This window comes from Boleophthalmus pectinirostris, unplaced genomic scaffold (genome assembly GCF_026225935.1).
Source record: "Boleophthalmus pectinirostris isolate CB_2022bp ecotype Guang Dong unplaced genomic scaffold, ASM2622593v1 HiC_scaffold_6, whole genome shotgun sequence".
NCBI classification, from domain to species: Eukaryota; Metazoa; Chordata; class Actinopteri; order Gobiiformes; family Gobiidae; genus Boleophthalmus; species Boleophthalmus pectinirostris.
In genome coordinates, this window is record NW_026571447.1 from 12,234,301 (window position 1) to 12,258,182 (window position 23,882).

Genomic DNA, 23,882 nt, shown 5'->3' on the forward strand with positions numbered 1-23,882 from the left:
TTTGAAGCAGAGCAATGACATAGCCATAGAAACAAAAAGGTAATGGACCCCCAAACAAAAAGTTACAAAGTCCAACTTGAGTACCAGAGCTTCAGACAGAGCAGTGCCTCCTGTTAGCGTCACACCCCCAGGGAATGTTGATGTCAGCTGCAAAGTATCAGTTGACCTGCTAACACCTACTGAATACCATACCCTTCTAACACATGCTTTTGTATTCTCTGTACAGATTGATTGCGTGTGGAGCTGTCATGAAACCGTACGTGGAGGCCAATATTTCTCACAAGTCTCACACGACTATCAAGTATTTCCTGAAGATGTGGAGCAGCGTCAGCGAGACCCTCATCTTCATCTTCCTCGGCGTGGCTACAGTGGACGGAAAACACCACTCCTGGAATTGGATCTTCGTCACCGCCACCGTCTTCCTCTGTCTGGTTGCAAGGGTCATGGGTCAGTTTGTGTTTCTTACATGTTTTATTGACTATTTCACTACAGTTGTTTTGAAGTGAGTTATATTGGTAACAAAAATATAGACGATAAATGAAAATATCAAAAGACGCAATAACACTAAAGCAGGAACATCCCCCCAAAAATAATCTAAATGAAAAATATCTTTAAATAACACAAATTGGAATAGACTGATCCACAAGGGAAATTACTTGGACATAGCAGCTCACATATCACATTATATTACAATAACAAAGAGTAAAAAATTATATAGAAAAAAAATCTACTAAGCTTCTAAATAAGTAGCAATAAAAAAAAATAGCAAGAGACTCGTATTAATAAGACATAAATTATATAAATGTATGTACAGTAAGTAAAACACAAATATCATAATATAAATACAGTATATCACAGTTACTTGGAATTTACACCAGGAGCTTAGCAGCACATAACATAGGCAGAGCTGCATGCTGCTGTGACACCAGAGTCTGTGTATTCTCACATTTAAACACCAGACTCTGTGTATTCTCATGTTTAAACACTAAACGTTTTACATTGCTTATATATTAATTGTTGATTGGATGAATTATGTTTTAAATCACAATACAAAGATTGACAACAAGAGAGACGATGCTTTGCAATGATTACGAGCCATATCTGCGCTGCTGCATTAATGAGGCTACTCACCATTTCACTTTGGTTGTCTGCACCACACGGCTTTTCCTTCAGAAGTTGTTCTTGTAAAGTTTCTGTCTGATGCTGTAAAGTGTTTTATATTTATCCCCCACAGCTGTAAACTTTCCATAGTCTTTCACGAGTCATTCCCCAAGCTCCTGGATGCGACGCACGGTGTTTACGCGACTGTAATAGTGGTTTTAAACAATGTATTTTGAAAGTGCATTGAAAGTTTATTTTGACACCGCATGCCCATTTCCTGCCTTTCCCATGCTAAAAAGTCTAGAGACGCTTTGTTGATGCTGCAAAATTAGAACTCCAACCTATTTTGAGTGGCGTGTAGCGTCATGACGGCCGATGGACGCGCGTATGACACTGCTGGTGTAGACTGTCTGACCAGTTCAAATGGAAAACCAAACTTGCACATATGCTGCTCTTATGCTGTGCTGCTGCGCCTACACGCTGTTACACTTTTGGTGTAAATAGGAGATTTTATACAAGAGGTCGTAAGGAAACGGTGCAAGATAATATGATTATTGATATACAGTATACATAACTCTTTCAGTAGTTAATTTGTATTTACAATGTGTCAAAGTAGTTATTTATTCAACCGTCTACAGTTAAAATCATATATCTTATCGCTTTATTATGTTGGCTTTATTAAACTTTATTTTAAGCTGTGTTTTACACACAGTCTGACTATAAACAACAGATTTAGCTGGAACTGCAAAAGGTGATCTTAAGCAAGTCTCTCACACATAAAATTACCTATTTACCAGTATCAATTTACAATGTTTTACTACACTTTATTAACTATGATATTATGGCCATGTTATTACTGCTCTGGAAAGTTCTACTGATACGGAGGGCAGACAGTTACTCTAATCTAATCTATTCTAATCTCTATTATTTTCCAGGTGTGGTTGGCCTGACCTGCATCATCAACAAGTTCCGCATGGTAAAACTAACAACCAAGGACCAGTTCATTATCGCGTACGGTGGCCTGCGAGGAGCAATTGCCTTCTCACTGGGTTTCCTCCTCAGCGATGTGCATTTCCCCAAGAAAGACATGTTCCTCACAGCCATCATCACCGTCATTTTCTTCACTGTGTTTGTTCAGGTATAGCACACATCATTTAACTGTGTATAGTTAATAAGAACAAGATGATCCGAAGCTTCATTTTCAGTCAGTGTTTGTCCCGTGAGGAAAAACAGGCAGCCCGGCAGTTACCAAGGAGACCGTTGTGCTTGTCACATCAAATAATATGACGCATCAAAAAAAAAAAAGAAAAAAAAGCTGAATTGTATTGTTCCTTTCCACTGCATTTGTCCATTAGGAACTGTTGGAGGTAAACTCAGGGAGACGAGACGATTGGCTGCCTCTCAAATGGAATCCAAAGGTCTACTCTGAGGCTGGATCGTAATGTTTTATTCATTATGCGGGAGACAGTGCCAGGGCATCTGATGCTGAGATAGCAGGGCAAAAAGTTCAAGGTCTTTTGCGGTGGGGGAAAGCAGTGATTTCAGTCAAATAATTAATTTAAAGGAACTGCATGTAAGATTTAGATTTTAGATTCCATAAACGCAACCTAACTGTGCCCCTGATACGATGTGGACATGTTCAAATCAAATACTAACGCACCAGGCTACTTACAATTCCTCTAATCTTCTTCTGTCCACATCTGCAATATGAAAAAGTATTTACAACCAACGGACATTAGCCTTATCATTGCTCCAACTAAAATAGAATCTATCAACCTTTATGTATCTTTATGGCCATTTACTGTCGAATGGCTTAATATTCTGTGAACACAAGTTGGCAAGGTGACTTATTTCTTTATTGGGTTATTTAAGTGATAAAGCTAATCCGTTCTGATAAGCAGCACAACCTCTTGGCTGCGTTTTCAGGCTGTGCTGTTTGATGAATCAAAAACAACAGTAATGGGATTCTGTAATAAACTGTAAATAAGTTCATTCAAAGCAGGTCCCTTTACAAAACAATGTGCACAATGTATTTACAGTCATGTGTTTGTTTCCCCGTAGGGCATGACCATCAAACCTCTGGTGGAGCTGTTGGCAGTGAAAAAGAAACAAGAGGCCAAGCGCTCCTTTAATGAGGAGATCCACACACAGGTAAGAGGCTGTGTATTTATTCTAGTCTCATCTTTCACGGTATTCGCAGATCAGTTTGAGTTAAAAGTGCACTGTGTAACATTCTGGTACAAGTCCAGCACCTGTTTGTGTCCATGGAGATATGCTCGGGAGATTGCTTTCCCCGGAATGTCCCACAGTATGGCATTAAACTTGCTTATTGTTTAATGGGCAGTGAAAAATATGCATTCTAAGGTAAGCGGGCCCATGTCTCCACAAACCAGAGCTGTAGATATAAAATATAATAGATACGTTTAATATTGTACTGTGAAAAATTCCAGGCAAAGCAACAGCATCTCCATGGTGACAGACCATCCACAAAGTTACACAGTGCAGCTTTAAGATGCATTTTACTCTAATGTGCTAAGTATGAGCCAGTGGTCCATTGTTACTGTTGGCAATGTTTTAGATTCCAACAAAAAACAACTGGCTTCTTCTTAAATGGTTGAAAAATTAATCACAATTGAATCAAAACTGCAGTTTGAATGGATGCAACTGGCAAATCACAAAGGCTCAAATTTATAATCATTTCCTCCACAAAACAAATAATTCCGCATAAAAACTGCAAACCCTGTAGTTTAGATCTGTACAGGACTGTTCTGAAATGTGATTCTTGTATTCGTTTGTCAGTTCATATTTCAATCTTTTTGTCAATTCTTCTGGACACACTTAAAATGTGAAATTTGAACACAATGCTGGGATAAAAAAAATCAATCACAGTCGCAATGCTTGTCTGAAAAATAACAAATGGACATCGTCCAGCAAGGCTATAGGGCCAGCTAGATAAACCAGTCAAAATTTTGGACACACCTTTCCATTTGTGGTTATTCTTTATTTCCATGATTATTTGCATTGTAGATTCTCATTGAAGTTGTTTTAGATAAAAAAATAAAAATAAAATAAATAAATCATGAAGCTCATTGAGAGAAGGCCAAAGATTTGCTACTTTGAGGTTTTGGATATAAAATATAAAACATTTAGTTGGGTTTTTCTCTTTTTTCTTTGCTACATAATTCCATCTGTCTTTCTATCTTGCAACTTCTGTATGTATGTGATAAACTTAAAGAAAAAATATATTGAAAAAGAAAGTGTATACAAACTTTCGAGTGGCAGTGTTGTAGTATCGCTCATCAGGGTATGAAAACATGAAGATTGCTCCCACCTACTGGCCATGTGCTGGAACTTCATTTTATTTCTAAACCTACATGCATTTTGCTTCCAGCTCACTTTTCTTTATTAATGAACAAACCCACACTAGAAACCGTGTCAGACAGCTCTCAGATTGAAGTATTATGTTCTCATAGTAAGAGTACAGTGCATGCAGCCGCCCACACCTCTTTTGGGCTTTGTGGTGAGTCACAGGCCCAGGAGAGTATACTGCCTTCACTTGGAAAACTTTAAATAACAGTCTGCTACAGCACAGAGAATAGAAGCTAACCTTTGGTTTACTTTATTTTTTGTACTGAAACATGGTTATAACCTGAACTGCTATTGTAGGTAACAGTACACAGGGAAGTAGATTTGATTATTGTAAGATAGTCTGGCTTTAATTAAATTTTAGAGCCATACCATGCACAAGGAAATCAGTTTGTGTTTAAATGTTGCAGTGATGATTGAAGTAATACACAACTTTATTTTAAAGGGAGTAATACAAAATTTGCACTGCTACCATAGAGAAAAATAATTCAAAACAAAATTAAAATGATGTCCTCCGATCTGAATCTGAAACCTGTTAATTGTTGGTAGACCCATTTGCAACAGAAAACTTGGATTAGTTTTAGCTGTCCCCTCTCTGTATTAAGTGTTACAGGCCTAAAGAATATTGTAATGCTGAAACTTAACAATAGTTACTTGTATATTACTTATCCTGGAGCCATAAAAAGTCTGTTGTGTCTTGTAGCTCTGCAGATTGGCCTGGTCTTGTTCTATATGCATGTTCTAACACTGACATTGCCAACTCACCAGATTGGAAGTGCTTTTTTTTTTGTTTACATAACTCAAATTCAGCCCTCACAAGCCAGTGGTGCAAATACATGTGTGGGTTGTCATGGAAACGGGCGGTTGTCAAGTCAAAAGATAAGTGGGCGAGTGACCTGGGACCAGCTGAACCCTTCTGAAGATATAAGTCTAATGCATCAGAACAGAGGCAAGCTGCGCAGACAACCAAGAAACAGACTAAATACTGGCCTATCCATCACACAGGGCGCTCTCTGCTGTTTCCCCGCTGCAAAAACCCATCACGCCGCTGCTGGTAATGATGTAGGAAAGATGTGACTGTGAAGGATTGTAGCAGCAGTGAGGGCACCAAGGGATACAGGTTCAGCTGAGTAATGCCTCATACAGCAACAAAATCGTGCTTTCTAAGTGTTTGAGGAACACTTTTATTATGCTGCAATCTACCCACAGTTTTGGATCATCTCCTGACTGGAACTGAGGATTTTATAATAATAATACTCCAACTACTACTACTACAGTACAGCTACTACTTCAACCATTACTAGTACTACTACAAACAACAACTACTACAACTACTACTACAATACAACTACTACTACTACTACTACTACTACACTACTAACTACTACTTACAACTACTACTTTAACTACTAGTATTACTACAGTTAAAACAACAGCTACAACAGTACAACTGCTACTTCAGCTATTACTACTTCTACTACTACTATTATTATTACAATTACAACAACTACTACTACAACAACAACTACTAAAACAGTACAACTACAACAACTACTACAACTACAACTGCTACAACTACAACTACTATTACAACAGTACAACTATTACTTCAACCACAACACTACAATTACTACTTCAATTACAACAGTGCAACTACTCCTTCAACAACTACTATTGCTACTACTACTACTACTCCTTCAAGTACTCCTACTCCTTCAACAACTACTACTCCTACTACAGTACAACTACTACTTCAACTACTACTTCTACAGCAGTACAACTACTACTTCACCTACAACAGTATTTCTATTACTTTAACTTCAACAATAACAACAACGAGAACTACAGCTACCACTACTAGAGTTTTACTTCATCTTTTTTGTTTTATTTGGTCTTTTTGTATAAGTGCATGGTTTACTTCCCACATAATTAAATTGTTACATTTATTTATATATTTTTTTTATTTTTGATAGGCCCTTGAGATAAAATACCTCTTTTTCAAGGGGTCCTTGAACTACACAACACAGATGGATATTTTAAAGTTAGTTAGACCCACTGTTGCTATGTGAATACTAGCAAAGGGGCTGGGTCACTTGTGTGACTAGTGGGGGCTGGGGGATTATAAGGATTTTGAACTTGGTACTGGTATGTGAAAACTCCAATGATGTATTCAAATCAGTTCCATGTTAAAGGCTCTATATTACACTATTTAATATAATTTTGCGCTCTACCCGCAGTTCTTGGACCACCTCCTGACTGGAATTGAGGATATCTGTGGTCACTACGGACATCACCACTGGAAGGACAAGTAAGAATCGTCAACATTTTAAGAATTGTTCAAGTCCTGTGGCATACATTGTGCTGTTGGGAACCAGCTCTGCCACTGTCAGAACCAAGATATAAAATTATGAAATAAAGTAGTGCTCTAATTAACAGAGCTGCAAGAGATAAGTACATTGGCATGAGATAAAATATGTACGAAATTTAAAGTAACATGAAACCTAAACTAAGTAATGAACATAAAGTAAACCACGTAGCAAGGACTTAAAGGTGCATTGTGTAACTTTCTGGTGGAGGGTCCATCAAATGCTTGTCTCCAGATGTTATTGCTTCATCTGAGATGTTTCACAGTATGGTATTAAACCTTTCTATAATCATGGAAGAGAAAGTTACAGGTCAGATCTGTAGAGAGGCAACACCTCTCACAGTCAAAATGCCTGTTTTTAAAAGTAAGGTAGAGCTGTTTAATGCCATACTGTGGAACAATCCAGGCAAAGCAATGGCATCTCCATAGAAACAAGCAGTTGAGACCCCCAACCAAAAAGTTACATAGTGAACATTTAAGAAAGATCTAAATCAAGTCAAGCAGGCCTACTTACAGAATCGAATGACAACTAAAAAGGATACAGCTAAAACTAAACTCACAAACAAGTGTCTCATAAACACAGAGTCGCCATAGTGACAGAAAATGAGAGACACATATTACACACACTAGAGAACAAGTGCTTCTTCAGTCAAGCGCAGAGACTTCACACATGGTAACACACAAAAATGTGGTTCATCTGACTAGTGGGGGCTCGGGGTTTATAGGGCTTTTGAACTTGGTACTGGTATGAGAAAACCAGATATGTAGTCAAACTAGATCCATCTTGAACAATTAAAGGTCCTATATTATGCAAAATTGACTCTTGTGAGCTTTAAACCACTTTAGAATGTTGTTACGTCATCAAAAACATACTTGGAGTTGTGTTTTGTTTCATTCACACACATTTGAGTTTTCCTTTCACCTTCTACTTTTTACCTTTTGTTTTGTTGAGCTTGGCAATTCCAGGGCTGAAATGATCGAAATGATTCTAGTGAGTGTGTATGGACTTTAAAAATACAGTTGAGCACTTCCTCTGTTACCACATGATATCACAAGGTGGAACAAAGTCTTGCTTGAGAAAAGAAGTCCGCCCAAATATGCAAATGTCTGCGTTAAGCACGTGCGAAAGAAACAGACACAACTCTCGGTCTATTTGTGATGAGAAAACCACATCATCAACATCAGATCAGACAATAGCGTAATATGGGCCCTTTTAAACTAATGGAGTGCTCCTTGTTGTAATTGAAGCCTAAATGTAAAGAGCATTGTGGATAAATTGTACTGTTTTTGTGGTCTTTTCCAGACTGAATCGATTCAACAAAAAGTACGTGAAGAGGTGTTTGATTGCAGGGGACCGCTGTGAAGAGCCACAGCTTATAGCCTTTTTTCACAAGATGGAGATGAAACAGGCCATTGAGCTGGTGGAGAAAGGAGGAGCCAACATGCCCGCTATACCCTCTACGGTGTCCATGCAGTAAGAGCTCAACTTTTTATACAATGTCAAAGTGTCTGTCCTCTCACTCACTAACAAAAGCAGATTCGTTGGTTTTATTATAACTTTTTTTTTTTTACATTTTCTGTTAGTCTAATTTTAAACCAGTGGATATTTTAAGATGCTGAATGCTTAACTTCATTCAAAAGGATTCTGACACTAGTGTGATAGATACTGTGGTGACCCAGCAGCTTATCGGGTTATTTCTAGGGATGCACCGATACCAATACTAGAGAATTTACTAAAGAATTTGCTAGATCGGGTGTCAGTTTCATGGAATTGTTTAAACCGGTATCCTGGCTGAAACAGAAGTTGCGTAACCCAAATGGATCTCTTGTGTAACAAAATAGCTATGTTTTAAGGAAATGAGTAAAATTTTCTGTCTTTACATTGGTATCACCAAAATATTGTGATATCGTATCGTCAAAGTTCTCACAATAATATCATGGACCATCACAGTATATCGAATTATAGTCTCTTAAATTGAGTTATGGTGCCGCAAAAGCTAAAAAAAAAAAAAAAAAAAAGACAGAGAACTACATAGACCATGATCCTTTGCTTTATTTGAGTGCAGACTACAAGAAGAAATAACAGTTCTAAGCACTTTTAAGTCTTGGTTCTTTGGATCAAGTCTTGTCAAGGCATTTTAAGAGGAAAAAGAAGCGTATTAACAGTTTTGTTAGACTCCATAAAATATCACAATAAATATCGTACCGTGAGATTTGGATATTGTTATATCTCTAATCATGAGCCTCCCCACCATATCGTGAGCTTTCCCATGATATTGCAATAAATATCGTACCGTGAGGTTCATACTATATCATATCGTGAGACTTGGAAATCGTTACACTCCTCATCAGCAGATATCAGTATCAATATCTGAAGTAAAAAAGCTGGATCTGTGCATTTTTTTTAATACTTTTTATATTGTTTTTGTATTGCTACTCTATGGACAGCTACCAGTTACTTATTTTGTGAACTTTTTGGTCTTCTTTCCTGTCTCTCTGTATTGTATATTGTGGGTATCTTTGTACTAAAGTGTGGTTGCACATACTGTATATTCCAGGAACATCCAGCCCAGGAAGCCTGTATCTACAGACAGGATGCTGCCACAGCTGCCTAAAGGAAAAGAGGAGGAGATCAGAAGCATTCTACGGAGCAACCTTCAGAGGACACGACAGAGGGTAAAACTATTGTGTAAAAGCGTCACCATGGAATATTTCAGCCAAGAATAGACATGCACTTTTGCTCTGGGGAGACTCTCTCCACAGACCTTTAAACCAGGGCTGCCCGGATGTTTTTACAGTGTGCCTTAATGATCTGAGTTCCAAACCTATACGTTTTTATCACTTAAAAAGTTTATCTCTGAATTTATTTTGGAGTTTTTAGGGGGATAGACTGGTATGGGCTCCCTTTTTCTCCTGACAGTGCAAAAGTGAACCAAATTAGCCCCCCTGGAGTTTAACATTTAACAGAAGGGCATAAAAGCACAGAACAGATGGATGCAGGTGGCTTGCCCCCTATTAAGAATCTTACACAGTGCTGCTTTAACTAAAATATAGGCGCATTCTATTTGACTGCATCGTATTCATAGTACTATTACACACAAATGCACATGTTTTATCTTTGCCACAGTAATAATGATGTTGAGGGTCTTAATGTATAGTATTGATTGTTTGCTGATGTGTCTGGAGAGGGGTGAATCAATATCATTACTCATCCCAGGAACCAAGAAGCCTTGTAGTGGCAAACGCAATTGGTACAGTATCCCTCTTCAGTTTGAGTGTATGGATAAAATGTTTTAAAGTTAGAAACTGTGTACAATAGCCAACTTCACACCTAGACTTTCAACCAGAAAAGTTACATAATGCACCTTTAATAATGCCATGGTTGTTGGGTTTTATTAAACCTTGTTTTGTGTGTTTTCCAGCTCCACTCGTACAACCGTCACACTCTGGTGGCTGATCCATATGAGGATGGCTTTAATGACCTTATTCTCAGGAAAAAGAGGGTGATGGAGAAAAAGGTTTGAATATTACTAAATACTCAAAGCAGATATATGGATTCATTTTTAATTCAATTTTTTTCAGATGTACATTTTAGTCCATGAAATTAATTTTTCTGGAATTTCTTCTTGTTTCCAGATAAAGGAGATGAACAACTATCTGACAGTGCCCGCTCCTCCTCCCGATTCTCCGACCATGTGTAGAGCCAGACTGGCCTCAGGTAACTACACCATCTTTACTTGAATTAAAGGAATTTAAAAAGACACAATATTTTAAAGGGGCCATATTACTAGTAGATCAGAAAACGGTGTTGGCGACAAGGTGAGACATTTGTGGGCCGTGCCCCCCCCAGCAGCCATTGGTTTGACATTTAAGTTGTACCTATTTTATATTTGTTATTTCTCACGTTAGGAGAAGTGGGTGAACGGCGTACCCCCGTGTACCACGCCCACTACACCCCTGGTGCTGCCGATGCGTGGCTGCTTGTTGCCCAATTGCGTGCTTCTTTCAGTGATGTTGTTCAGGGGTGTTGTCTAATGTTTATCAGTGGCAGGCCTTATTGTTTTTTTTTTTATATAAACCTCAACCTTTTATTATTGTTGAGTTGCTATTATCATAGTTAAAATATTTCTTAAAATGGCAGTGCCCCCCCGCTGCTGACCCACGCCCCTCCAGTAGATGTGCTCTGACGCCGACTGTCAGAAAATAGTGCAAGATATAATGTTGTTACCTCCTCAAAAACATACGTGGAGTTTTGTTTCTTTCACACATGTTTAACACCTTCCACCTTGTGATGCCATGTGGTAATACAGCAAGTGCTTCACTGTGTTTTTAAACTCCTTACACCTTCACTAGAACTCATTAGATGATTTCAACCCTGGAATTGCCAATCTTTAATGAACACAAGGTAAAAGAGAGCTTTTAACATGAAAACAACCGCTTCATGACATCAGCATTTTGAGCTTTGAAAATGTAGACAAACTAATAAAACAGTATTACTTAAACATATGTGAATGAAACAAAACACAACTGCAGGTATGTTTTTGAGGAGATAAGAACATTCTAACATGACTTTAAGCTCACAAGAGTCAGTTTGGTGGAATACAGGACCTTTAAGGGGGTTAAGAGCTCTCCAGTAAAACATGTCACCAGCAGATGTAACCTTTCAGTTTGTCTGTGTCTCTGTGTGTATATGTGTGTTTATATATATTTGTGTGTAAGTGTGTGTGTGTGGTTTTGATTTTAGGCAGAGATACTGATTTCAAACCTCAGCTGCAGACAGAAAGCATAATGGGGTCAGGTAGGTGCTGAGTGCAGAGCAGATGAGTCATGGTAACCACAAAGAGCCTCTAACATGCATGGTGCATCTTCAGTATGCTAACATCCATCAGTTATGATTACTAAGGTTTGCGGAAAGGGTTGATTTTATGGATTTGCATTTAGTTGAGTTGTGAATTGTGACTAAAATGTTTTGTTTCTTTCATACACGGTGAAACATTGCATTTTCACACTCTGATCCGAGCCAAATCGTGGTATACAAGGTTACTGTGATGAATTAAATCTTGAGTGAATAACCAAGTTTTAGCCCATAAATGATCATTTACATGTGACCAGTAAAGATAATTTCTTCACTGTGCATTCAAGAGACCTCTGTCCAAATGAGCCCACCCTGCAGGCTCCATCTGGATGCCCCTCACATGATTTACCTCCACCCAGAGCTCGCTGATATTAAACAAGGCCACAGGAGCGTGAAAGTTGTTGATTTCCTGACTGCATTTTTTTGTATGTGATGTTATAAAAACAACATTTACATAAAGATGCAGCCCAAACCCTTTTCTCGACACTGGGGCCTAGGACATACTATATTGTACATATTGCCTGTTAAATATATATATTTATATATATATTAGGTTTTAGACTGATAATTATTACTCTGTGCAAACAGACCAGATAGACACCATAAAGATGTTGATTTCAGAAATGTTTTTGGTGATACATGATCTTTCTATCTGTTCTAGAAAAATAAACCTTTTGAAATTAGCTTCATCACCTTTAATAAACTTCATCAAAGCTTCATCACTTTAAATCATTTCTCTAGAGTAAACTCATGTGAAACACAGGGCCAAATCTGTAGAGGTGCATCCTGATGGAGCCTGTAGCACAGGGTCATGTGGATAAAGCTTTGTAGACCTTATTATTGGTTACAATTCATTTTAACCAATAACAATTTGGTTGGGAGTGAGTTTTGAGTGAAAGTGCTCTAAGAATCCAAATGTTTCACCATCACTGCATTATAAAATGTGTTACGTGAAAAGTAGGGATGGGACAGGATCTCGTGCAACAAGATCCGGTGAGACAGAATTGCCACAAGACTGTGCACACATGAGAGTGAGCTCTATCTCTTTTCCTCCATGTGTTTACACTGGAGTTTCGTGCTGGTGAGTTACATTTCTTGAGCTACTACAAATGATAAATAAAAACTGTGAGGATGAAATTGTGATCCAAGCCACCCAATTCATTATAAATAATGTCATGTGGACCCAGTCTTGTGTCTCATCTCGTGAAAACTGTCTCGTCCCACCCCAAGTGAATAGTTCTGTTTATAGCATGTTTATTTTTTCTATTTATATTTTCTATATTTGCTTTACCAACTCTCCCCTTTCACAGACCCGCAGGCCTACAGCATGAAGCCCACCGCAGACGACGTGCCCACCATCCACGTGGACCTGGCCTCGCCTCAGTCTCCGGACTCTGTGAACCTCATGGACGAGCTGAAGAAGAAGAATGAGTCCAAACCAGACGAGGACCAGGGGCTCGTCATGAGACCCCCAGCCCAAAACCGGTCAGAAGATCCAGACCGCGAGCAGCAGAAACTCACGAGGTGTTTAAGTGACCCGGGTCCGAGTGCGGACGAAGAGGAGGATGAGCCCTTCCTGCCATAGAGCGCATATGGAGGAGTGGGGCATTCAATGTACTCAACTTGATCTGGTAATTTAAAGCCAAAAATGTTGTACGAACTGGTATGAAATGAAAGATACCACACTGCAAAATGTATTGTTGCAATTTCTTGAATTCATGGAGTTGGATTTAGTCGTTTTTTACTTGTTAGGCTTGATTTTCATGGACGCAGATAATTATATTTTAGTTTTATTTGTTAGTTTATTGACCACATTTAATACGCTATTATCCAAATCTTCACACCCATTCATTATTTGCCAGTGGGGTAGCAAAACTGCATGTGTCCGTTAAAGTGCATTATGTAACTTTTCTCGTAGAGGGTCCGTCAAATGCTCCATGGAGATGTTATTGCTTTGTCTGGAATGTTAAACAGAATGGTATTAAATCTTTCTATCTTCATGGAGACCAAACCAGACCAAGTTATAGGTCAGATCTGTGGAGAAGCAGCCCCGTTCACTGTCAGAATGCCTGTTTCTCCATAGAAACAAGCAGGTGACGGATCCTCCACCAAAAAAGTTACACAATGCACCTTTAAGCAGATTTGTTGATTGATACATCTTATATCTCACAACTTTGAACAAAATTAACATGAATATTGAATATTTGAATATCTTGGATCTACTCAGAAATGCCAGGAAGTATAACAAAAATTTCATGAGCAAAAAATTTTACCTAATCACATCTCTAAATTCAAGTAATTTTAACTAGATGTAAGATTTTTGCAGTGTGTTTTGGTAGACAGGATGGAGAGGGCCTGTCAGATTGAAATTCAGGAAAGAACTATGCATTACCAAAGGTTTGGACTGTTTTACTCTCATCAGTGACTTTTATTTTCCCCTCGACGGGCTCTTAAATCTCTACATTATATGAACTGCTGTAAATGCAATGTCCACCTTTAAAAACGCACATTGAGTTTGGCCCCATTTTTAACACTGGATATCCAAACATACAGTGCAGTGTAGCTACTAGTTGGACTATTTTGCCTTATTTTAAGTATAATTTTCACTTGGTGCAATCTGCTTATTCTAATGAAGACATATTTAATTTCAAGGATGTTTGTTAAAGGTGCATTGTGTAACTTTTCTGGCGGAGTGTCCGCTATCTGTTTCCATGGAGATGTTATTGTGTTGTATGGAATGTTTCACAGTTCTGCCATCATGGAGACCAAACTAGACCAAGTTACAGGTCAGATCTGTGGAGAGGCAACCGTGCTCACAGTCAGAATACCTGTTTTTCTGATGTAAGATTTAAGGTAGATCTGTTTTATGCCATATTGTGGAACATTCCAGGCAGAGCAATGGCATATCCATAGCAACAAGAAGGTGACGGATGCCACCCGAAAAGTTACACAGTGCACCTTTAACAGATTCCAGGCATTCTGTCCCATGCCAGTGTTGAGGGGAACTCCAGGGATGTATTTATTGGGGTAAGAACCACACTTTCAGTAGTTGTGCTTTCAAAATAGTGGCCTTGTGGCAAAAAAAATAGCTTTGTGGGCACCTTTAATTTAATTTCAAGGGTAATTGTTGTTGGAGATGCTCTTGAGATGTGCTTAGGGAGCTAATTAAAACACAGTGATGCAGCACAGATGTGCAGATGTCAGTTAGCTGTTCGATTCTCTGCGCTAATCATCTATGAGAATATCTGTTTTTGATTTTTCTATGAGCCTTAAGAGTTTTAAGTGCCCCTTAAGTAGTTTTTTTTTTACTTTTACTTCTTGTACTGATTTTATTTTATTATCTCCAAATATTTTTATAAGTGCTTTAGATTTTATTCTTTTATCATTCAGGGTTATTTTACTGGAGATTATAATTATTATATAAAGCATTTGTGTCTTACATCACTGTTTTATACGTGACTAAGTGCTGGCGTATAGTTGGCAAAAAATGTAAAAATCTATGCAGTAAGGAAAATGTAAATTATATATATTACGCTATATATTTATTAAAACCCTTTAAAATCTAACTTGTAATTAAAAATAACACGTTTGCACATCATTACATGAACTAAAACCTCCATAGGCCTATTTCGTTGTGTGTGTCTTGCTAATATGCATGTCTCTGCAAAGCTGCTCTGTAAATGTTATACTGCATTGACTTGGCAATCACTGTGTCAGTCATGTGTTACCAACTTGTAAAACTCACACCAACCATTATCATACTTCTACTATCTGCAAATCAAGACATTTAATACTGCAAATTTTGATACTTTGCACTGGCATCACGCTGGGGGTGTAGGCTTTTTCATGCGTGCCTATGGCAGAATTTTCAACAGTTATCATGGTGTCACAATGCATGTTGTCATGGTGTCACAAACACAGCTAAACTAGTTTTAAGATCTAAGTTCCAAAATACAAAATTAAGTTAAACAGCACATTTTCACCTGTTGGTTGTAGGTTAATCTGGGCTTTGTTTTAACACAATCTGACCATAAAGTCTAACTTGAGTTACAACCAGAGGTGGGGACTTGCAAGTCGTGACTTGGACTCGGACTTGACTTGTTTTTGACTTGACTTGACTTGAGAAACTTGACTTGACTTGAATTTTTTCAGTTGACTTGATTTGACTTTTGATTCTTTGCATGTACTTGTACTCAAATGGTACTTGTGACTTGACTCTGACTTGAGCTCAAAGACTTGAGACTTACTTGAGACTTGCAAAACAATGACTTGGTCCCACCTCTGGTTACAATACTTCAGACGGAGCAGTGCCTCCAGTTTGCTTCACCCCTCCTAGAAATGTTGATGACAAACAGCTGCAAAGTATCAATACAGACATGATTTTTTTTTTTTTTTACCGAAACTTAAGAAATACGTTTTTGTCCTCATGTCAAAACTATTTCATTTCGATTTCATTATAATCTGAAATAGAATACACTTAAGTTCTTCTGAGATGATAATGGGCATTGCAGTTTTCCCAAATTGCCATCTTTAGTTGTAGTTGTATGGGTAGAGCACTCCAGTTTCGTGCTGCTTTTGAGCTGTTAGTGGCCATTCAATACTTTCTCGTCTTTTAAAGTGTTGCCTTACATTTCCAAGATTCGCATTACCGAGGAAGGGAGAGCGCAGGACGATCGGAAAGGTTGTTCCAGTTTTCTAAAGATCTTTAAAAGTCCTTTATTATGCAGAATGGACTCTTGTGAGCTTTAAGCCATGTTAGAATGTTGTTACCTCCTCAAACGCATGTGTGAATGAAACTAAACACACACTCCAGTTATGTTTTTGATGAGGAAACAGCATTATAACAGATCAGAAAATACCGTAATATAGGATCTTGAAATTATAGTTTTGCCTGTATTTTAAGACGCCTAAAACTGCTTCTCCATTTTGAGAATATGTCATGTTTACTGAGACTGCTCGATGCTTCCCCTCCACATTTCTTTAAGGATAATGGATCTGACAGCAGAGGCAGAGGGGCAGACAGTCATTTCCTTGTCTAGCTCAAATTGAATTTTCTCAAAGTCTCCTGCACGTGTGTGTCAAAGTGGCAGGCTGGACATGACTCACCAAAACACACGCAGCCTTCTTTTAACACTGGTTTAACCTTTCGCTGTTTATGATTTTTGCGAAACTTACAAAAACTTACAAAACAAATTTAGCTGTGACTGAGTGTTGTTTTATGAACTTCTACCAAATCTTCATGAAGATAGACCGATAGATCTATTGGTCGATATATGAGACCGATATTTGGACTGTTTCGCATATAAGCTTTTAAATCAATCTTGAAATCTGTCTTTTAAATCTCCAGAATAGGCCGATATTTTGTTTTGGTCAATGCGCTGCCTAAAAAATACATACAAAGCTTTATATTAACACTAATACGAAGAGATATCTGCAAAAACTTGACTACACCATTCTCTTAAAGCTGTGGATGTGAATTTGTAGTAAATTTAAAGTACATCATTTGGGGAAAATAATAAAAACTGGCTCAAAAATATCGGCAGAGCTTATCAGCCATGGGTTGCTCTGTATTCTACATAATCAGTATTTGCATCGGCCTTGGAAAAGCTTCTATTCTCCACAGATGTTAGTGAGTTAACATATATTGAATAGAATTTCTTAGCTGAAAAATGTAATTAAAACAGAAGCGTTGGTTCAAGTGCAGGCTTTAAGAATACAAAGGAAACTATTTATATGAAAGAAAGAGTATATAATCTATAAAAGCATTGTATTTTTCATATTACTGAATGGACTATACCAGATGTTGTAAATGAGAAACGGAGACCAAATTTAACGTTCATTCATATCAAATCATATATTATATTATTCCAAAGACTGTCTGAGAGCTGAAGTACTATTTTCATATGTTTAATTTCTCATAACTAACTAAATATGTCATTTTGAAACACACTATAATGTTGTTATGTTTCGTGTAAAGCTCTGAAGCCATAAAGCCTGTAGAAGAACCTGTATCATTGTAGTCGGTTTTTCATTCACCAAACTAATGCTGTGATGAGGGATCAAGAGAAAGAGAGCTAGATCTGAGTTTGTTATGTTGCTGTGTGGTACAGTTTAAGTTTAAAATCACTTTCAGAATGTCTTGTCAAAAAGGGGCACTGCGTAACTTTTGTGGTAGGGGGTACCTACTTGTCTCCATGTAGATATTACACTTTGCTTATATATTTTACAGCATGACAACATATTTCTCTCTATTTTTTTTTTTTTTATTCAACTACAGCTAATAGAATACCTTGAGAAACGTGTTGTCATTGTGTGGGGGATCGCCTCTCCACAGATCTGACCTGTAACTCAGCCTGATTATCTAAGTTTAATTCCATACGGTGGGAGATTCAAGGCAAAGCTGTAGTGTGGAATGTTCTAAGCAAAGCGATAACATCTCCATGGAGACTAGCAGAAAGTTACATAGTGCAGCTTTCACTTATTTTTTGAGTTTTACATCGAAATACTGCTCTTTGATTGTTCTGCTGATTCTTTACAGCGAAAGTCGGTCAGTGTCTGTGCTTTTCTCATGTTTACTCTGTTCGTGGGGTTTCAGAATTCTGACCAAGTGGGACTGTTGCCATGGCATTTAACAAATTAAAACAAAATATAATATAGCTTATGAATGGTAAAAAGTTCTCAAAATGTCAACAGGAAGCTGAAACCCATGAATGGCACTCTCTCAAAGTCACACTGTGTAACTTTTCTGGTGAATAATATTATTGCTTTGCTTGGAATCTTTCACGGTATGGTCTTAAATTGAACTGTCTCCATGGAAACGAGCAGGAGATCCTTCCAGACTGAGATACCGATCCAATCTGGGCAGAGGATGGACCGTGCAATAAAAACACCCATAATTGAAAGAACGGAAGATTGGTAAGTTTAATGCCACACTGTGAAACATTTCAGACAAAGTAATTCCATCTTCCTGTCCCTGAAAAGTTACACAATGCACCTTTTCAATTCAGTGGCGTTTTTGTTGTTCCCGGCTGGTTGTAAAGATGTCTCTGAGAAAGTTGAGATGCTGCTTTTTACAAATGGCTGGTCTCACATGAAAAACAAAGTCAATAAATCATGTTCAGTCAATATCTGTAGACATCGGAGAGGAGCACGTTCATACTCGAGGTAAAGGAAGAATGACGATGCTTTTTTTAGGTCTTTGTCTCTGTTTTGTGATTGTTTTAAGGCAGCTATCGTGCTCTGTTTTCGTTTACCATTTTAATATGATTGTGCTTGCGTTCTGTCTAACAATGAAATTATGTATCATCTAGGAAACCCAATCACCTATGTCTGGATATGGAACATAAACAAGCCCATTACAAGATACTTTGCTGCTGATGTCCTCAACATTCTTTGCTCTGCTCTGTTTAGAAGCTCTGGTACTCAGGTTAGACTTAAATTAAAGGTCTGATTATTAACACAGTCTGACCAGAAAGAGCAGACTTCACTGGGATGGCCACGGGTGAGATTATTTGTGCATTTAAAAAAGTCTCTCAGGCTACGTTTATATGATGACAGTCTGAATGGAAGACGCAAAAGTGGGGTCGTGTCTTCACTTTTTATTCCGCGTTTAGACAAGGAATTGTGCGCGCATACAGTGACGCAAAAGTGTGTGGAATTCGATTTTGTTATACGTGCCAGGCGGCTAGGTGTTGACACTAGGTGGTGATATATGTGACATCAACACGTACGTGATGTGAGCAGATCTGACCAGAGTTTTGCATCTTGGGCAGTGTAGACGGAAACGAGACGGCGGAGCGTATTCAACTTTTCCACTCTGGAGGGTGGTTTCAGATTTTTGCATTTTTAAGCCCCAAAAACTTCTAAACGAATGGTACTTAAAAATATTTAGTTGTTTTTACCCGCAAATGTTCTCGTGTAAACAGGCCCTTACTCTTTTGTTAAAAATGAAACACCTAAACAGGACCATGAACACTTGAATTGATTGCAAGCTCCTGAAAATGCAACGTTTAAATCCATTTTGTGTTTTTTCTTGTGTTTTCGGACAACCTAAAAACGTTCTTGTAGTTATTGCTGTGTATTATGTCACCATGGTAATTGAGGAACATACCACCGTAGAAATACACAGAAATACACCCCCAGCATGACGATACTGTGAGCTGTCAGTTAGCGTGTTAGAATACATTTGCACATTTATGCTCAGGTATTTGAGAGGCATTTGTCAAACTATATAAAAATGTATTACTTAGCTGTTTTACTGGAACAAGTTCTCAGTTAATCACTACCTTGCGCAGACCTCATGCTGGTGGTGTTCTACACGTATCTCTAATGGTTGAATGTGTAGGAGTTACCATGGTGACACAATGCACACATTAACAGTCAAAAAAAGTTTTAAGATTGTCTTAAAACTCAAGAAAAAATACAAAATGGATTTAAACAGCACATTTCCAGGACCCTGTGATCAGTACTTGTGTTCACGGTCCTGTTTAGGCGTTTGAAATTTCAACAGAAAATCAAGAAAAACTGGAAAACTACTGGGTAATGCTAGTGCGCATGTGATTGTAATTTTTTTGTGTGAGACTTGTTCAACAGCCCAGATCACCTCACCTGTTGTAGTTCCAGCCAAGTCAGTTCTTTCTGCTTAGATTGTGATCAAATCTGTAAGCACAGATTAAAGTCTAAGAAAGCCTCAGACAGAGCAGAGCCTACAGTTGGCTTCACACTCCCAGAGAATGATGATGACAGCAGCTGCTAAGTATCAGTACAAGTTAAATTACACAAGCAAACCGACACAGAATACTTGCAAATGGACCTTTTTTTTTAGCTGTAATTGCATCCAGTCGCACGCACTCACCCACGTCATCCCATAATGAGTGTGCGGTGTCAGAGCTCACCCAAAGTCTGGCCTTGTTTACCTCTTCGCTTTACCGGACCTGCCCTCTCTGATGAACCAATGTTTAGACCATCCAGCAATTTACATAGTCCATTTATTTCACAACTGCTCAAGTCAGCAAGTTTAAAGGTCTTATATTAAGCAAAATTGACCCTTGTGAGATTTAAGCCATGTTATAATGTTGTTGCCTCATCTAAAACATACCTCGAGTTGTGTTTTGGTTCATTCACACATGTTTGAGTAAATCTTTATTATTAGTCTGTCTACATGTCCAGAGCTCAGAATGCCCTGTTCCACCTTCTGATGTCATGAAGCAGTAGGTTTTAAGTTAACAGTTGCCTTTTACCTTTTTGTTTAGTAAAGACTGATAATTGTAGGACTGAAATGGTGTAAATGATACTGTTTGAGAACAGAGCTCAGCCTAAATATGCAGGATTTGTGTGCTAAACATGTGTGAACAAAACCAAACACAACTCCAGGTATGTTTGTGATGAGGAAACATTATAACAGAAAATTGCATAATATGGGCCCTTCAAAGTAGCTGGGTATGAATTTGATGATGGGCCTTACAGACAATGGAGATCAGCTTAAGTTTGTAATCGTAATAGTTGTCACGACAAAGTTGTTTCATGTGTCGTCTACTGTATGGATCACATTCACTTTATGTAATTTGCAATAATATATTTAATGTGGGGAAATAAATGTGTATAATAAATGTACAGAGATTGTTCACCATTCAAGCTTTCCATTTTCAACAATCACCAAAATGAAATTATTTACAACACTGTAAAATAAAGATTTTACTTTATAACTCTGGTTGTGTATTATTTCACTATTTTCATGAAGTACTGAAAGGGTACAGTGTTTGACAACTGACCAGTAGAGGGAGCGCTACAGCTATGATTCAACACCACACAAAATATCTCACTTAATTCTTGAGTCTGTATTAGAATTCTCATTTGAACACTAGCCTTTCTGGGGTCCTCATAAGTATAACATTGCATATATACAGTAAATTGGTGTAAGGACATACTTAACAAATAACATATTAACTTTAAAATAAGATAATAATACAAGGAACATGGCATAGATTAAAATGTCTAATAATACAGTATTGGGTGAGCATATTGTGTGTTATGACTCAACAGAACTTTGTAAGGAAATTATGTTTTTTTTTTTTTTTAGTAACAGCTGCAAAAGTGGAAAATGTTTTCTTTACATCCATTTTCAAATTAATTTTTTAAAAAATTGGTTAGCAACTTGTTATGAAACACTGGAGTATGCTTTAAAACGGTTCATCAAACTGTGGCCTGTGGGCCAACTCCAGTCCTCCACTCCTGTTTGACAGGCCCCTCAGCCCCTCTGCCCCCCACCACTTGAACTGGTCATATGAGGCAATCCTCAAAAGTTGTCATGGCCTATTTTTACTTTTTGGAAAAATAACACATCTGTATCTTGTATTTTGTTGATTTTTTTCAATAAAAACATTTATTTGAAGTATTTATATTTATATTTAAATAATTATATGAGGTATTTACATTTGCCACTGAATTTTCATCACCTGACAAGCTTGTGATCAAACAGTGACAGTCAGCACGTCCAGAGTAGTGTAGTGCAGTTAAGGACAGCAAAATGGCAAGTGTTAAAATATGAAAAGTTGACAGAGAGTGCCGAATTTTCAAAGAACCGTGGACAACCAGTTATTTTTTTGTTCAGTATAAGGATCGTGCAATTTGTCAGATATGCAAAGAAAGTGTGGCGGTTTTCAAAGAATATAATCTGCGTAGTTAGGGTCATACAGTTCTGTCATAAGGCCAACCTGACCCCGGCCCCCATCACAGTCAGGAGCGATAATGTGGCCCCCAGGGAAAAGTTTGGTGACCCCTGCTCTAAAAGCTCTTGGTACCGATTTGTTGACATCATTAGACAGTACACATCATGCAATAAATATAATAACCAGCAAAATATTTGTCTTTTTTGTACTATAGTACTTTTTTGTCTTTTTTGTACTATAGCAGTTTGGACATACCATCTTGCTCAACATTTTTATATACATATATATTTATTAAGGCATCACAAGATGTATGGTGTATGAATCAAAGAAGTTACTTTAAATATCTACTAAATATATACATTTCTTTATATAGTATATTCACATCCTCAAAGTAGCTGCCCATTGCTTTGTCGTTGTTGTTATTTACTTTCTTTCTTTACTTTAATTTACTTTAATTAACTTTCTTTAATTCCATATATCTTAGTTCATGTATATTCATAGAAATGTATAAAATTGTAAAAAGTATCACAAGTCAAAAGTTAAAATAGTTGATACAATAGAACATTTCAGAGCATATGCGTTTATACAGAACCCTTTTCAGCGCCACTGAAGAGTCCTACACACTCTAAAGCGACTGGCCCTGTTGGACTTCTCACGGACCTTGTGAAGTGTCCGAAGAATCACCACCACAGACAGCTTATTGTTTATTTCAGTTCTATTTCAGCTCAATGGAAAATCACAATGACTCTGCAGCTCCAAGCGCCTTAGACCCACAACCACACATAAGCACACACTGGAACAGATCTGCTCCACTTACTCCATTTTAATTGTTGGCATGTGTTGCATTCATTTCTGGGCACATTCACTGTAGTAGCCAAGTTAATTTTACATCTGAGGAGTCTAATTTGAGGCTCCAATTACTGGAAATGTTAGCCGGAAAACATCTTTTGTATTCAGATTTGCTGTCGTCGTTCAGCTGAAATTTACCCAATCTCATAATACTTTAAAAAAAAAAATGGATTAAGATTAACTTGGTTCATTCTGTAAGGGGGAAAAGACTGGACCTCGAAGGGACATGGACACCTTTTTTGAATATCTTGACAGGACTGGACTTGACTGTTCATGGTGGAGGGTGCGCCATCTGCTCGTCTCCATGGTGATGTTGTTTTGCCTGGGATGTTCCACAGTATGGCATTAAAACAAATATATCTTGCATTTATTCAATTACAAGTGGTTTTATTTTTCAGAACTACCACAAAAACATGTATCATTACTGTGAGTGGGTCCACTTCTTCACAGATCTGGCCTGTAACCTGGCCTGGTGATGAAGCCTTAGATGCCATACTGAAGAACATTTCAGGAAAAAACAGCATGGAGTCAAGCAAGTGATGGACCCTTTACTAGAAAAGTTACAAAGTGCACCATTACTGTTTGTATGCCATGTGTTTTTTGTAGTTTTCAGTGTGATGAATGTGGAAAGAAGGGTGTTTTTTTTTTTTTTTTTTAATGTATAATTTTAAAATTGAAA

General features: G+C 37.8%; 1 protein-coding gene across 1 annotated transcript in view; it reads left to right on the forward strand.

Annotated features, from left to right (window-relative positions):
* Positions 1–15,770, forward strand: part of slc9a1a (solute carrier family 9 member A1a) — a 48,305-nt gene extending 32,535 nt beyond the window's left edge. The window contains exons 4-12 of the mRNA XM_020940296.2: positions 227–447; positions 2,037–2,239; positions 3,163–3,252; positions 6,705–6,775; positions 8,136–8,306; positions 9,391–9,508; positions 10,255–10,350; positions 10,469–10,550; positions 12,998–15,770. Coding sequence (XP_020795955.1) covers positions 227–447; positions 2,037–2,239; positions 3,163–3,252; positions 6,705–6,775; positions 8,136–8,306; positions 9,391–9,508; positions 10,255–10,350; positions 10,469–10,550; positions 12,998–13,272 — 1,327 coding nt within the window. The 3' untranslated portion in view covers positions 13,273–15,770. The remainder of the gene's footprint in view (positions 1–226; positions 448–2,036; positions 2,240–3,162; positions 3,253–6,704; positions 6,776–8,135; positions 8,307–9,390; positions 9,509–10,254; positions 10,351–10,468; positions 10,551–12,997) is intronic.
* The last annotated feature ends 8,112 nt before the right edge of the window (positions 15,771–23,882 follow it).